The sequence below is a fragment of the Fistularia commersonii genome, chromosome 29, assembly GCF_037954325.1.
Source record: "Fistularia commersonii isolate RoL2024-O1a breed Wild chromosome 29, RoL_Fcom_v1.0, whole genome shotgun sequence".
NCBI classification, from domain to species: domain Eukaryota; kingdom Metazoa; phylum Chordata; class Actinopteri; order Syngnathiformes; family Fistulariidae; genus Fistularia; species Fistularia commersonii.
This window is the reverse complement of record NC_141312.1, coordinates 13,074,484-13,088,386: the sequence shown is the minus strand read 5'-3', so window position 1 is coordinate 13,088,386 and position 13,903 is coordinate 13,074,484. Positions and strand designations below refer to the sequence as shown.

Here is a 13,903-nt window from a genome sequence, read left to right as displayed (position 1 = left end):
TGTTAGATGTTTTGGAGAGGTCAGAGGAGTCAGACTGAGATGTTTTGATATAAGGATGTGGTGGTTGGAACAGCGAGGAAGGAGGCCTAGAGGAATACCAAAGAAAAGATTTATGGATGTAGTGAAAGAGGACATGAAGTTAGTCAGTGCAAGAGAAGAGGATACAGACAATAAGCAGAACACCTAAGATCCTTTGCAAAATGAAACTCTTGTAAAAACTATACACCACTTTATAAATATGATATTGTGTGTCATGTGAAAACGCACATTTCATACGACTTACTTCTGTCTGAACCAGTTACACACCACTCTTCTTAACCAAACACTTTTAGCAATTCTGCTTCTCGGTGATGAGTGCTGAAGTACACAGAGAATGTGTAAAGATATAAGACAGAAAATTAACAGAATACGACACAAGACCAATGCTGCAGACTGACAAAATGCAGTCTTGCTATATACCAGAATCAGTCAATATTTCAGAGATGTCCACACTCCTATAGCAGTGTGCATAACACACAAAAACAATTTAAAAAAAAAATGGGGATGGAAAAAATGGGGGAAGTATCAAGGATTATTTTTTTGCCGAGCTTGGGTTTGGCCAGAGAAGTGATATCTTCATTGGCAGGACAATGAGGGAAGAACCGCTGCGAATGTTGAATCCATCCATGAATGGCTGTGGTGTCAATTTGGTCACAGGCCTCCTCCACGGCCTTGGAGGGGCATCTGAGTCTGGGACTGGAGATCATAAACTTTCCACTGCCATGTTGAGAAGAATGCCTCACTGGGATTCAAAAATGGAGTTTGGTGGTAGGTATAGCAGAGTAAATTGAGGATGCTGCTGAAACTAGTTCTGGGCCTCTGCAGAACTGTGGAATGAAGCATTGACAATGTATTGCATCTGTTGGCTTTGGTTCGCTGTGATGATGTTGCGCAATTAGTCCAGAAATGTCAGAATGTCCAAGGAGGTGGTTGTGGACTTCCGGAAGAATCGGGGGAGACAGGTACCAGTCACCATCCAGGGTGAAGAGGTGGAGATAGTTTACTACTACAAGTAACTTGGGGTCCACATTAACTATAAACTAGATTGGAAACATAACACTGATGGACTCTACAGGAAGGGTCAGGGCAAGATGTTCTTCCTGAGGAGACTGACATTGTTTGGTGTCTGCAACAGGCTCCTCAAGACCTTCTACCAGTCTATGGTAGCCAGCACACTCTCTTTCATTCCAGTGTGCTGGTAGGGCGGTGCCAGGACTGGTGAGGTCAATTGGCTCAACAAGGTAGTGAGGAAAGCCCGCTCGGTGGTGGGACTGAACCTGGACCATCTTCAATCGGTGTCAGTGGGGAGGGTGAAGGTCATACTATCCTGGACAATCCTTCCCACCCCCTGCACCCGGGCTGTAGATGATGGGCAGCTCCTTCAACCGACGGTTCATCCCAGAACTGAACACTTCAGATGCTCCTTTGTGTCGACAGCCATCAGACTATACAACAGCAGTAAGGATGGCACACATTTCTGACCGGCCTGAGGTGCATCTGTGCTGCTTCCACAATCTCACTACATCACCCATTCACATGTCAGGTCCTCACTCTGCTGTCTTTCTTATCCTTGTTGCTCCCAGCCCGCACGCATCCTGCCAATTTTTGTTTCTTTACTTTATTCTTACCATTGCTATTATCACTCTATTTATATTTTTGCTTGGTTATATTTGTGTATTTTTCACCCTTACTGTTCCTTTATGTTGTCCATTATTATCCATGATGTCACTGTTGCTGCTGCTGTCCATTTATTTGTGGATGCCTTGCTATCTTCTGTCTTCAGTCTCTCTATTTATATGTATATTCATATTTATTTTACTTTTTTTATTTTTGACATTATAACTGTTACGCTGCTATGACAAAGGAATTTCCCCTATGGGGATCAATGAAGTTTATCCTATCTTAAATCACTGTGTGCATTGTATTACAAAAAGTGTGGGGCTGACATTGTTCTTACAGTGGTGCTCATCTGGTCCATTGTTTTGCTCTTTGAGTTTAAGGTTTTGATAATAGTGTCATACTTTTGATTTTAGTGTTTATGCAATCAAAAAAAAAAAACTTAAAAAAAACTTAAACCTCTGCTGGGATAGGATAAAGTAACCGATAGGTGGCAGCAGCGACTGGCCTGCACCACGGTGGACAGTAGAGGAAGAGATATGTTTCGGTCCGGGTTTTGAAGGGAGGCCGAGGGAACGCCACTTGGTAAATCTTATCATTTTTTTTGTTTGAGTACCCGACGGTAATGACTGAAAGAAGAATGTACACAATGGGCAATGTTTTTTTTTTTATCCTTTATTAATATTTATTCACATAAATGTTGCATCGAGACACACCGAAACAGATCTGTTCATGGTGTAAAACCGACATAAATGTACCGAATTTAAAACATACGTTTAAACAAAATTCACTTGAATGGATTTCAATGTGTTCGTGTTTACAATACTGCCAATGTTGCTTTTTAAACCAACGGCTCATACGAAAGTTGCTAGTCAATAACAGTGACGTCAAATCGAATTACGTTATTATCGTGGTATGACAGAAAGCCGCAGCAGTGGTTCAAAAGCCCTTAGTATTTGACACGGTGTCATTAGCTTATAAACTAACGTAATCGGCAACCCCAAGTGCTTTGCGCTACAAGATGATTTAACTTTATGTCTTTAAATAAAGAGGGATTTAGTTGAAATCATCATGCATTTGATATTTCGTTACTTCTTCGAGGACATCCTGAGTGATAAACAAAGGCAGAGGTCTTTTTAGCTAATATTTTGCTGAGGTGTGAGATAAGTCAAATTCCATTTTGATTCTAATATTTCCTCTTTCATCCCGTGTCCCTGTGTAATAGCCACAAGCCTTTGTTCAGCCTTCTTCAACGCAGCAGCATGCTACTGCTCTCTCTCTCTTTCTGTGGCACAAGTTCATATATGGACATATCTTGAAAGTTGTTCCTTGTATGACTTAAAATAAATTATGCAGGCATCCACAGTATTGTAAAGCTATTCAATCTATTATATGTATTATTTATCAAACTCAGAAAGAGATCCCAAGAGAGGCCTTCTGCTCTGACTATATGTGTATCTTCATTTTTTTTAATGTATGTGTGTGCTTTGTATAATAATTTAATTTATAATTATATGGTATTTAGTTTTAATATATTTTATATATATTTAATAAAATGTAATAATTTAAATATCTGTTTATATATATGTCACGGGCTGCGGGGGCAGACTCGGGCAGGGAACCACACCTCAGAGCAGAAATCTGGATTGAAAGCGCTTTATTGAGTTGAAATGGCAGGTAGGGTGTTGCTGGTAAGCCCCTGGCCCCGAGACAGAGTTGCACAGGGCTGGGTCTCACCAGGACAGGTTGCAGGCAGGACGGGCCCCAGGCAGGGTGGCAGGACAAGTCGCAGGCAGGGTGGCAGGACGGGTCGCAAGCAGGACAGACCCCAGGCAGGGTGGCAGGACGGGTCACAGGCAGGACGGGCCCCAGGCAGGGTGGCAGGACGAGTTGCAGGCAGGACGGGCCCCCAGGCAGGACAGGGTTTTGGACAGGGTCAGATGTTACACCGGCCGACTGGGTCCGGTCGTAACAGGGTAGGGGTCAGCGGTCACACCGGCCGGCTGGGTGGGTGGGTGGGTGGGTCCAGTCGTGGCAGGGATCCGCACTGGTCTGTGGGAGCCACAATCCCCCGGCAGCAGGCAGCGCGTACCGCTGCCCTTTATAGGGATCTTGATTAGCGGCATCTGCTGCAGCCGGCGCCGATTACAAATTGGGATCAGGTGTGATACCCTGACAGTACCCCCCCCCTCAATGGGCGCCTCCTGGCACCCCACGGAGCCAGCCTGGGTGGGTGTGGTTCCCCAAGTCCATGGTGGCCGGGGGATTCTGTCACGGGCTGCGGGGGCGGACTCGGGCAGGGAACCACTCCTCAGAGCAGAAATCTGGATTGAAAGCGCTTTATTGAGTTGAAACGGCAGGTAGGGTGTCGCTGGTAAGCCCCTGGCCCCGAGACAGAGTTGCACAGGGCTGAGACGGGTCCGGATCCGCGGATGCAACCTGCGCTTTCCACCGCTCCACACGGAGACAGTGGTGCAGCAACTGTCCAAGACCGGAGCCACCGAGGCCCCCGTCCTGAAGGCAGGACACCATCCGGCAGTGAAGGCTGGGGGTAAACGGGTGGCCAAGAAGAGCTTGGATGAACCCAGTGCCCACGGGACCCCAGAGAAAGAGACCAAGAGGAGTGATAAACTCAGCCGATCGCTGGCCACTTCCAACAGGATGCAGCAGGTTAGCGTTCTCCTGGCCGTAACGCTCGACAAGCTGAGCCATGCCTTTCCAGAGACACCAGTGAGCGTGAGGCACAGCAGGTTGTGACCTGCGGTGGAAAAGCCGCACTGGCCCTACACCTTCATCATCCAGCAGCCTAAGAAGTTCTGAGGAGCGAGTTGGGAATTTGTCAGAATGGATCCCAATTAAGTCATTTGTAAAAGGCGAAGGTGGGAAGGACGAGTGCAAGTGAAAAGTAGGAGCGGACAGCCTTCAGGAAGTGTTTGTCAGGCTCTTGTGTTTACATTTTAGCAGGAAAGTTCTTCTTTCAGCCTAAGCTTGTCTGCGAGAATCCAATAAAACCAGCATTTCTATGCCTTTCCCTATGCGTGCTTAAAGCAGGTGGCGTTTGGATTAAGTTTTGTGTGATATTAGACTGTTTTCTAATGAATTACCTTCATATTGCTTGGCACTTAATAGATTTTGACTAAAGCTTATAGTCATAGTGCAGCTTTGATTTCTGATCTTTTGCAATAGCTCAAAGCGACCAGTAGGTAGCAGCAAATAGCTGTTTCATATACTTTAGTTAAGAGGTCCAATATTTCTGATTTTCACAAATAAAAGTTGTATGTGACCCAAAAAAAAAAAAAAAAAAAACTGTCACGGGCCGCGGGGGCAGACTCCGGCAGGGAACCACACCTGGATTGAAAGCACTTTATTGAGTTGAAGCGGCAGGTAGGGTGTCGCTGGGAAGCCCCTGACCCAGAGACAGAGTTGCACAGGGCTGGGTCTCACCAGGACGGGTGGCAGGCAGGACAGGTTGCAGGCAGGGTGGCAGGACGGGTTGCAGGCAGGACGGGCCCCAGGTAGGGTGGCAGGACAGGGTCTTGGACAGAGTCAGATGTTACACCGGCGACTGGGTCCGGTCATAACGGGGTAGGGGTCAGAGGTTACGCCGGCCGGCTGGGTGGGTCCGGTTGTAACGGGGTAGGGATCCGGGCAGGGCAGGGCAGAGCAGGGCAGGGCAGGGCAGTGCCGATTACAAATTGGGATCAGGTGTGATACCCTGACATATATATATATATATATATACATATATGTGAGTGTGTGTGTGTACAAAGTTTTTGTTTTAAATGTGTTCCAGATCATCTGTCAAAATGACGACCAAAAGAGGGCTGATTACTGATTCATTCAAAGTGGTTAAGAAAGGAAGACAAACAGGAAAGCGTCAAAAGAGAAGCACACCTCCCCCAGCTGCAAGTGAGTCTTACAGTCAAATGTTAGGTAGCTAATAGGATTTCAAAAAGGGTTATATCAATAAAAAGCTCTCAAATTAATTTAGTAATCTTTGTATTTTCCATGGACTATATGCTTTGCTATGACATAGTATTAACTTACTTCTCTCTTACTGGCCTTCATTAACCAGAAAGTGACTCTGAAAAAATCAAGGAAGAAGAGTTGAAGCAGCTGGTAAACTTTGACCTGGACTGGAGATTTGGGCCATGTACAGGTGACACATCTATTTGTTCACAATAGGCTTATAATTGCCTTTTTAACCTGAGGGAAAATAGTCAGTGAAGGTGGAATAAAGGTGATGGGAAACATACTTTCATATTAGGGTTGCACAAGACCCTCATTTTCACCAAAAAGAAAAAACAAATCTATGATTTTAATGTTATTTGTCAATAAGCACAAAACATACATATTCAGATTTCAATTGCATATACAACATACAGTTATATAGATTCAAAATACTGAGAATTGAGACTTTCACGCACAGGAATTGTGCATATGTACCCATTTGCATATTTGCACTAAAATAAATGTTAGTGTTTATCTATATCCAACTCAAGGTACAGGTGAGGTGATTAATATCAGGCCAGATCATTTTATTCCACATTGCCCTTCCTGACAAGAGCTTTGCAGTCATGAGGCAATTATTTCCCTTGCTCCGTACCTTATTAGTGATCTCTCCAGCTGCGTCTGTGTATAGCAAAGTATACATTTTAGAATCACCAAATCATCCAAGATCAAGCGGTGAATGACTGCATGGTTTCATTTGCTGCAGGCATCACTCGGCTCCAGAGATGGGAGAGGGCAAACCTTTATGGCCTGAACCCTCCTGAGGAGATCAAAGAACTGCTGCTGCAAAAAAACACTGACCAGACTTACAATTTCAGGTAACACGCACGCACACACACACACACACACACACACACACACACACACACACACACACACACACACATACACACACATACACACACACACACACACACATGCTGGCTTACACTGGCTCTCTGGTTCTCTGATTGTGTTCTGACAAAGAACAAATCTCAACTCTTCTTTTACGATTTGATATTCTCCAAAATAATTTTGAAATTCAAACATGATATATGAACTGAAAAATACAAGACTGCTCCAAGATTTTTTTATATTTTAATCAAGAATCAAGATTTTTTAAATGTCATTGTGTAGACACAGTGAAATTCTGCAATGAAAGCTCCCAGCTCTGAGCATGTACAGGTTTTTTATGAAATTAAAAGTAAATAGACAGGTTATTTACAGAGTGTGAGGATATATATATGATGCAGTGTAAATAACCTGTCTGCCTATTTATTTTTATTTTAATTGCTCTGAGCCGGGAGCTCTCATTGCAAAACTATCCATATTAATGGAGTAATGTAAAATATGATGAAAAATGCCTGAAAAATAATGGAAGACCAACTGCAAAATCCTTTTATTTTTATTTGGTTAATTGATCTCAAAAAACCCGCGGGGTCTGAAGATCCATCAGACCAAGATGGGATGCTTGGCTAAAGTGCAACCAGAGCAGTGCACAAGGAACTGCCTCAGCGAGCGGCAGGAGGTGCCAGGAGGCGACGAGCCCCACAGTCTCCTCCAATTACGTACTCCGGAGGACCTAGGTGAGACGCAGGAGGACCCGGGCCTGGAGTCACCCCACAGTGCCCAGAACCTCCACTCTCAGGAAGCCCAAGCGCCAGACATCCCACAACAACAAAAACAGGTCAAGTGGCCTCCAGCCAGCAATACAAGTGAGTGGCAGAAGTTTGATGACGATCTGTATGGTATTCTGGAAGCCACAATGACAGGAGGGGCTGACAGGAAACTCCAGATAAAGGCCACCATGGTCATCAGCCTCGCTACAGAAAGGTTTGGTACAGAGGAGAGCCGTACTGCTGCAATCCCTTACTCTAAGAATTGCAGGGCAGAGAAGATCTCACAGCTGCATCGGGGACTCAGGGACTTGAAGAAGCAGTTCTCGGATGCAAGTGAGGACCAGAGGCTGGGGCTGGCGGAAATTCGCGGCGTCCTGAGGAAAAAGCTGCTCACCCTCAGAAGACCAGAGTGGCATAGGAGGTGGGCTAAGGAAAGAGCTAAAAGGCGCGCAGCCTTCCTAGCAAACCCCTTTGGGTTCATCAAACAGCTGCTAGGTCAGAAGTGCAGCGGCCATCTAACCCGAGGAGGAGGTAGATGTCTACATTCATGAAACATACAGCGACGCAGTGAGGGAGGAGGACCGAGGAGAATGCAGAGAGCTGATCAAGCCACCTCAACCAGCTTGTGAGTTTAACACCAAAGCCCCCACCTGGAAAGAAATTCAGACTGTGGTCAAGACTTTAAGGAAAATCATAAGGGCGATCTGGAGGAGGGGGGAGGTTGGCCATCAATGGAGAAGGGGTGTGGATCCCAAAGGAAGAAAAGTCTACCACCATTGAACAGTTTTGAACCATCTCACTGCTCAACGTCAAGGGAAAGCTATTTTTCAGTATTCTTTCCCGTCGACTGTCCGACTATCTTCTCCAGAACCAATACATCGACCCTTCTGTGCAAAAGGGTGATCCAGGGAGTACCAGGATGCCTGAAACACAGCGGAATAGAGACACAGCTGATAAAGGAGGCTCGAGATGGGAAAGGAAACCTATCTGTGCTTTGGCTTGACCCAGCTAATGCATATGGCTCCATACCCCACAAGCTGGTGGAAGTGGCATTGGAACAGCACCATATCCCATGTAATATCAAGGCCTTAATCATGGACTACTATAACAGCTTTCACCTGAAATTTTCCTCTGGAACAGTCACATCAGAGTGGCACCGGCAAGAGGAAGGGATAATCACTGGATGTACCATTTTAGTGATACTCTTTGCCTTGGCTATGAACATGTTAGTCAAGTCTGCGGAGCCAGAGTGCAGAGGGCCCACAACCAAGTCCGGGATCCGTCAGCCCCCCATCAGAGGATTTATGGACGATCTGACGGTAACGACTGCGTCAGTTCCAGTATGCAGATGGATCCTCCAGGGCTTGGAGAAGCTCACCACCTGGGCACGCATGCACTTCAAGCCGGAGAAATCCAGGTCTCTAGTCATGAAGGGTGACCAACCGGTTCCGCTTCTCCCTAGGGGGCTCCCAGATCCCATCAGTCACGGAGAAACCTGTGAAAAGCCTTGACTACTCCCTCCTCTTTGACTACTCCCTGAAGAATACAGCCTCTATCAGGGCTACTAACAATCAGCTGGAAGGCTGGCTAACATCAGTGGACAAATCAGGTCTCCCGGGGAAGTTTAAGGCATGAATGTACCTGCATGGTATTCTGCCCAGGATATTGTGGCCCTTGCTTATCTATGAATTTCCTCCACTGTGGAAGGGTTTGAGCGGAGGGTCAGCAGCCACCCCCGACGCTGATTGGGGCTTCCCCAGAGTCTCAGCAGCATTGCCCTCTATGGCAATAAAAACAAGCTGACCCTACCAATCAACAGCCTTACTGAGGAGTTCATGGTCACCAGAGCAAGGGAGGTTCCACAGTACAGGGAATTGAGGGACCCAAAGGTTCCTCAAGCTGGTATTATGGTGAGGACAGGCAGAAGGTGGAAGGCGCAAGTGGCGGTGGACCAGGCAGAAGCTCGGTTGTTCCACAAGGAGCTTGTGGGGTCCGTGGCAACCAGTCAGGCAGGCCTGGGAAGTATTCCGACAACGTACCTCAGTAAGCGCAAGGGCAAGGAAAGGCGGGACCAGGTCCAACTCAAGGTGCGGGCTGGTGTCGAAGAGCAGCGTGCAAGCCAGTGGGTCGGGCTAAGGCAGCAAGGTGCATGGACTAGATGGGAGGAAGCCATGGACAGGAAGATCTCGCGGACGGAGTTGTGGAGGGCTGAACCACTCCGCATAAAATTCCTCATCCAGTTGGTCTATGATGTCTTGCCCATCCCGTCAAACCTCTTTCTTTGGGGCAAGAATGAAACGCTATCATGCACATTGTGCCAGGGAAGGGAACTCTGGAGCACATCCTTATCAGCTGTCCAAAAGCACTTGGTCACTATCGTTGGCGCTATGTCCAGGTGCTTAAGGCAATTGCTGAGTCCATCCACTCTGCCATTGACCACAGCAAGCGCTTCCAGCCGCAGAGGCAGGGCGTGACATTCATCAGAGCCGGGGAACAACCTCCTCCTTAACCAAAGACCCAAACAGGACTTCTAGGAATTGCGAAAGACTGGCAGCTAACGGTGGACCTCTGCAAACAGCTTAGGTTCCCTGAGAACTACATAGAAACCTGCCTAAGACCAGACATCGTCCTACACTCAGTCTTCCAAGCAGGTCATCATGCTAGAGCTGACTGTGCCCTGGGAGGAGAGAATAGAGGAAGCCAGCAGAAGAAAGAGGGAGAAGTATGCTGAGCTGGTGGAAGACTGTCGCAACAGGGTGTGGCATGCACAATGCTTGCCCATGGAGGTCTGGGGAAGGGGCTTTGCAGGGAGGTCTCTCTGCAGGGCCTACAGTCTCCTGGGCATCACAGGGGCACGCAAAAGGAGAGCCATCTGTTCAGCGTCAGAGGCCAGTGAGAAGGCATCCAGATGGCTCTGGATTCAGAGGGACAAAGTGTGGATGGGCGCTCTTTGGACACAGGTCGGGAACTGATCACTCCCAGCCAGGTCACCAGGGTGAGGGGGTCTGAAGTTGAAAGACCTTAAACCCCCCGTGACCAAAGGTACTATCACTGATGATGTGTCCAAGAAACTGCATCACAAGATGTTTCTCATAACCGATCTCTTAATTGCAGCCTGTCTCATAAATAATGCCCCAGTCTCCCACTGACACTGTCCCAAGCCCTCTAATGCACTACCTTGCACTGTGCTTTGCACAACTTGCCATTTTGCACAACCAACCACAATCACCCTGATCTCACTTATATTTTTCACTTTTTTAATGCCTGTTACATGTTGTCTGTTCAGCACTGTCAACCAAAGCAAATTCCTTGTAGTTGCTAAATGAATTGCTAAATATAGCAGGTTCTTGATAAAGCAATTCTGATTCTGATTGTAGGGTCACCAAAGCAACTAGATAAACCTGCTCCCTCCGAGCTGACAATAACAGCATTGCCAGGCTAATTTCTTGTCCCCAGAATGACAGAGATGTGATATTTACCAAAGCTCCACCCCATTTTCCAGAATTATTTTCTTAGGATGTTTCAGGCAAACACTTCCCTTTGCATGTGATTTGCTGTAAGGCAAACCACTGTGCTTTGTTGTCATACATGTAAATGAAAGTCAATTAGATAAACTGTTGGTTGCACCATAAGGAATTGTCCTTCTGAAAGTCTCCATGAAAATGATCACACTGACATGTTGCATAGACATGTAATATTATACTGTATTTTCTGAACTATAGAGCGCACCGAGAGATAAGCATCACCCTCCAAATTTTAAAAGAAAAAAATATTTTTACGTATATTAGCCATACCGGTCTATAAGCTACAGATATCCACATTGTGATATTTACACAGAAAGATTTTGTAAATGTTTATTTACATCTTCTATTTACATCTTCTTCTTCTTTTGGCTTTTCCATTCAGGGGTCGCCACAGCAAATCAACCTCTTTCATCTAACAATATTCTCTTTATCCTTCTCTCTCACACCAACTACCTTCATATCCTCTCACAACGTCCATAAATCTTCTCTTTGGTCTTCCACTAGATCTCCTGCTTGGTAGCTCCAATTCCAACATCGATCTACCAATATATTCACTATCCGTCCTCTGTACATTACCGAACCATCTCAGTCTGGCTTCTCTGACCTTCTATCCAAAACCTCTAAAATGTGCTGTTCCTCTGATGGACTCGTTCCTGAGCCTATCCATCCTGGCCACTCCAAAAGAGGACCTAAGCATCTTCATTTCTGTGACCTCGAGTCAATTATCACTCTCATCTCAAGGAGATATTCAGCATCCCTTCATCTAGCTCATTCCAGAACTTCTCCTTCTCCTCAAACTCACATCTCACCTGCGAGGCATAGCTTCTAACAACACTGAGCATCACACTTGCAATTTCTAGTTTCGGTCTCATCAGTCTATCCGACATTCTTTTTACCTCCAGAACATTCCTAACAAACTCCTCTTTCAAGACAAGTCCTACGCCATTTCGCTTTCTGTCAGTACCATGATAGTACAACTTAAAGTCTGCTCCTAAGCTTCTAGCCTTACTACCTTTCCTCCTGGCCTCCTGGATCTACAGTATATCCACCTTCCTGCTCTGCATCAGGTCGATCAACTCTACCTTTTCCTGTCATAGTCCTGATATTCAAAGTCCCTACTCTCAGTCCCAGGCTCTTTCCTTCCTCCTCTCTCTCTGCTTCCGAACACGCACTCCTCCTCTTGTTCTTGTTCTTCGACCCACAGTAGCCTAATTTCCATTAGTACCCTATAGGTCATCAGTACCAATGGCAGTCGTTGTTAACCCCGTCCACGACCGATCCGGTATGGTATAGTTATGGTTGACTCGCATGTTTGGTTTTGGCAAAAGTTTTACGCCGGATGCCCTTCCTGACGCAACCCTCTGCATTTATCCGGGCTTGGGACCGGCACAGGGAGACACTGCTCCGTGCCCTCCCACGGCAGGCTTGGAGAGACACGGGCCAGTGCTGCCCTGAGGCTGCATTACCTAACAAAAGCCACCAGCAAGACCAAATCCCAAGCCACCAAATCAAATCCCCTCAACAACGATCATAAAGTCATACAGCCCCCAAGACTATCCGAGGTACGAATGCCATGGTTGAATGCCTTCTCTAAGTCCACAAAGGAAGTGCAGACTGTTTGGTTGGGCAATCTCTCATGCACCCTCCAGGATTTTGCTGAAGTTGTGGAGCTGGTCCACTGTTCCGTTAACTGGATAAAACCATGCTGCTTTTCCTAAACTTGCTACAATTGAGGTCAGATGTATCAGCCAGGGTGATGATGTTGAGTACAGGGCTGCTTTGAACAACTTTGTCACATGGTGTGAGCTGAACTATCTACAGCTGAATGTGGCAAAGACAAAGGATCTTGTGGTGGACCTTAGAAGGAGCCGGTGACGCCTGTTTTCATCAAGGGAGTCAGTGAGGACATTGTGGTTGACTACAAGTATCTGGGGATAGCCATTGATTGCAAACTGGACTGGGGAAAGAACACTAACGCCCTGTGCCATAAGGGACAGAGCCGCCTCTATCTGCTGAGGCAGTTGAGGTCCTTTAACATCTGCAGAACCATGCTTAAAATGTTCTATGAGTCTGTGTTAGCCAGCGCTATCTTCTATGCTGTGGTGTGCTGGAGCAGCAAGCTGATCGATAGTTGATGCCAATAGACTGAACAGGCTGAGCCACAAGGTCAGTGTCATTATGGGAGTGAAGCTGGAAACTCTGATGGTTGTGTTAGATAGGAGAATGTTTCACAAGGTGAAGGTCATCTTGGACACTGTGACCAACCCCCTCCACCACATGCTGGTCAGGTACAGGAGTTCTTTCAAGACAAGACTGATCCCACTACGATGCCACACCGAGAGCCATAGGAACTCATTTTTGCCGGCGGTGTCAGATGGCTGTCAGTGGAGTCATCATGCGTAATATTTCTCCATATGTGTAATAGTTCCATTGTCCTATGCATAATGACTATTTCCTGCACAATAACTTATTTATACACAAAAATACTACATGTAATCATATACATGTACCGTACTTGTAAATACACATGTATATGCATTACATATATTTTTATTCATATATTTTTATATAGCTTTAACCTTATTTTCATTTATTTCATCTGATCTTTACCATTTTTAATTTTTTTTACTTTTCTCTATTTTATTCTTTATTTTCGTGTTTTTATATAAGTTCTATCTTGATTCTTCTCCACTTTACTGAATGAGCAGGAGCTTCTATCAACAAAAAGCAATTTCCCCCTTTGGGATCAATAAAGTTTTGTGATTCTGATTCTGATCTCAAGTTGCATGTGTACAGGAGAAGAAGAAACCATGTTAATTTGTTCTCCATTTTTTGTGTCATGTTTTTCAGCTTATGGCAAGCATACCCTCTGTGATAGTGATGATGAGTCAAAAACTACTATTTCCACTTTCCATCTCAAGAAATGAGAAGAAAAATCCCAGAAAAAATATATGAAAGGATACGAGGAAAAAGCATCATTCTGAGCTTCGGAGGCTCAATTTTCGCAAACAGAATGACCACTATGGTAATCGGTTTGTTGCTCTAATACTGGGTAAAATATACACACTAAATAAATATATCAACAATGTATTAAAACAGTTTGATGTCTGTGAT

General features: G+C 45.7%; 1 protein-coding gene and 1 pseudogene across 1 annotated transcript; both read left to right on the top strand.

Moving 5' to 3' along the window:
* The first annotated feature begins 2,153 nt into the window (after window positions 1-2,153).
* Window positions 2,154-13,885, top strand: pold4 (DNA polymerase delta 4, accessory subunit). The gene is made up of 5 exons (XM_086177538.1): window positions 2,154-2,241; window positions 5,450-5,565; window positions 5,732-5,815; window positions 6,374-6,485; window positions 13,640-13,885. Exons 2-5 carry the CDS (start codon window positions 5,463-5,465, stop codon window positions 13,662-13,664), a joined length of 324 nt encoding a protein of 107 aa, XP_086033664.1. The 5' UTR covers window positions 2,154-2,241; window positions 5,450-5,462; the 3' UTR covers window positions 13,665-13,885.
* On the top strand, window positions 3,850-4,476 carry LOC147217015 (death-associated protein-like 1 homolog pseudogene; annotated as a pseudogene).
* Window positions 13,886-13,903: the final 18 nt, after the last annotated feature.

Excerpts from the sequence above, each read along its gene's own strand:
- pold4 (XM_086177538.1), top strand. The coding sequence starts at position 5,463 with ATGACGACCAAAAGAGGGCTGATTACTGATTCATTCAAAGTGGTTAAG. Across the intron at positions 5,566-5,731 it reads CACACCTCCCCCAGCTGCAA|AAAGTGACTCTGAAAAAATC; the intron begins GTGAGTCTTACA and ends TTCATTAACCAG. Across the intron at positions 6,486-13,639 it reads GACCAGACTTACAATTTCAG|CTTATGGCAAGCATACCCTC; the intron begins GTAACACGCACG and ends CATGTTTTTCAG.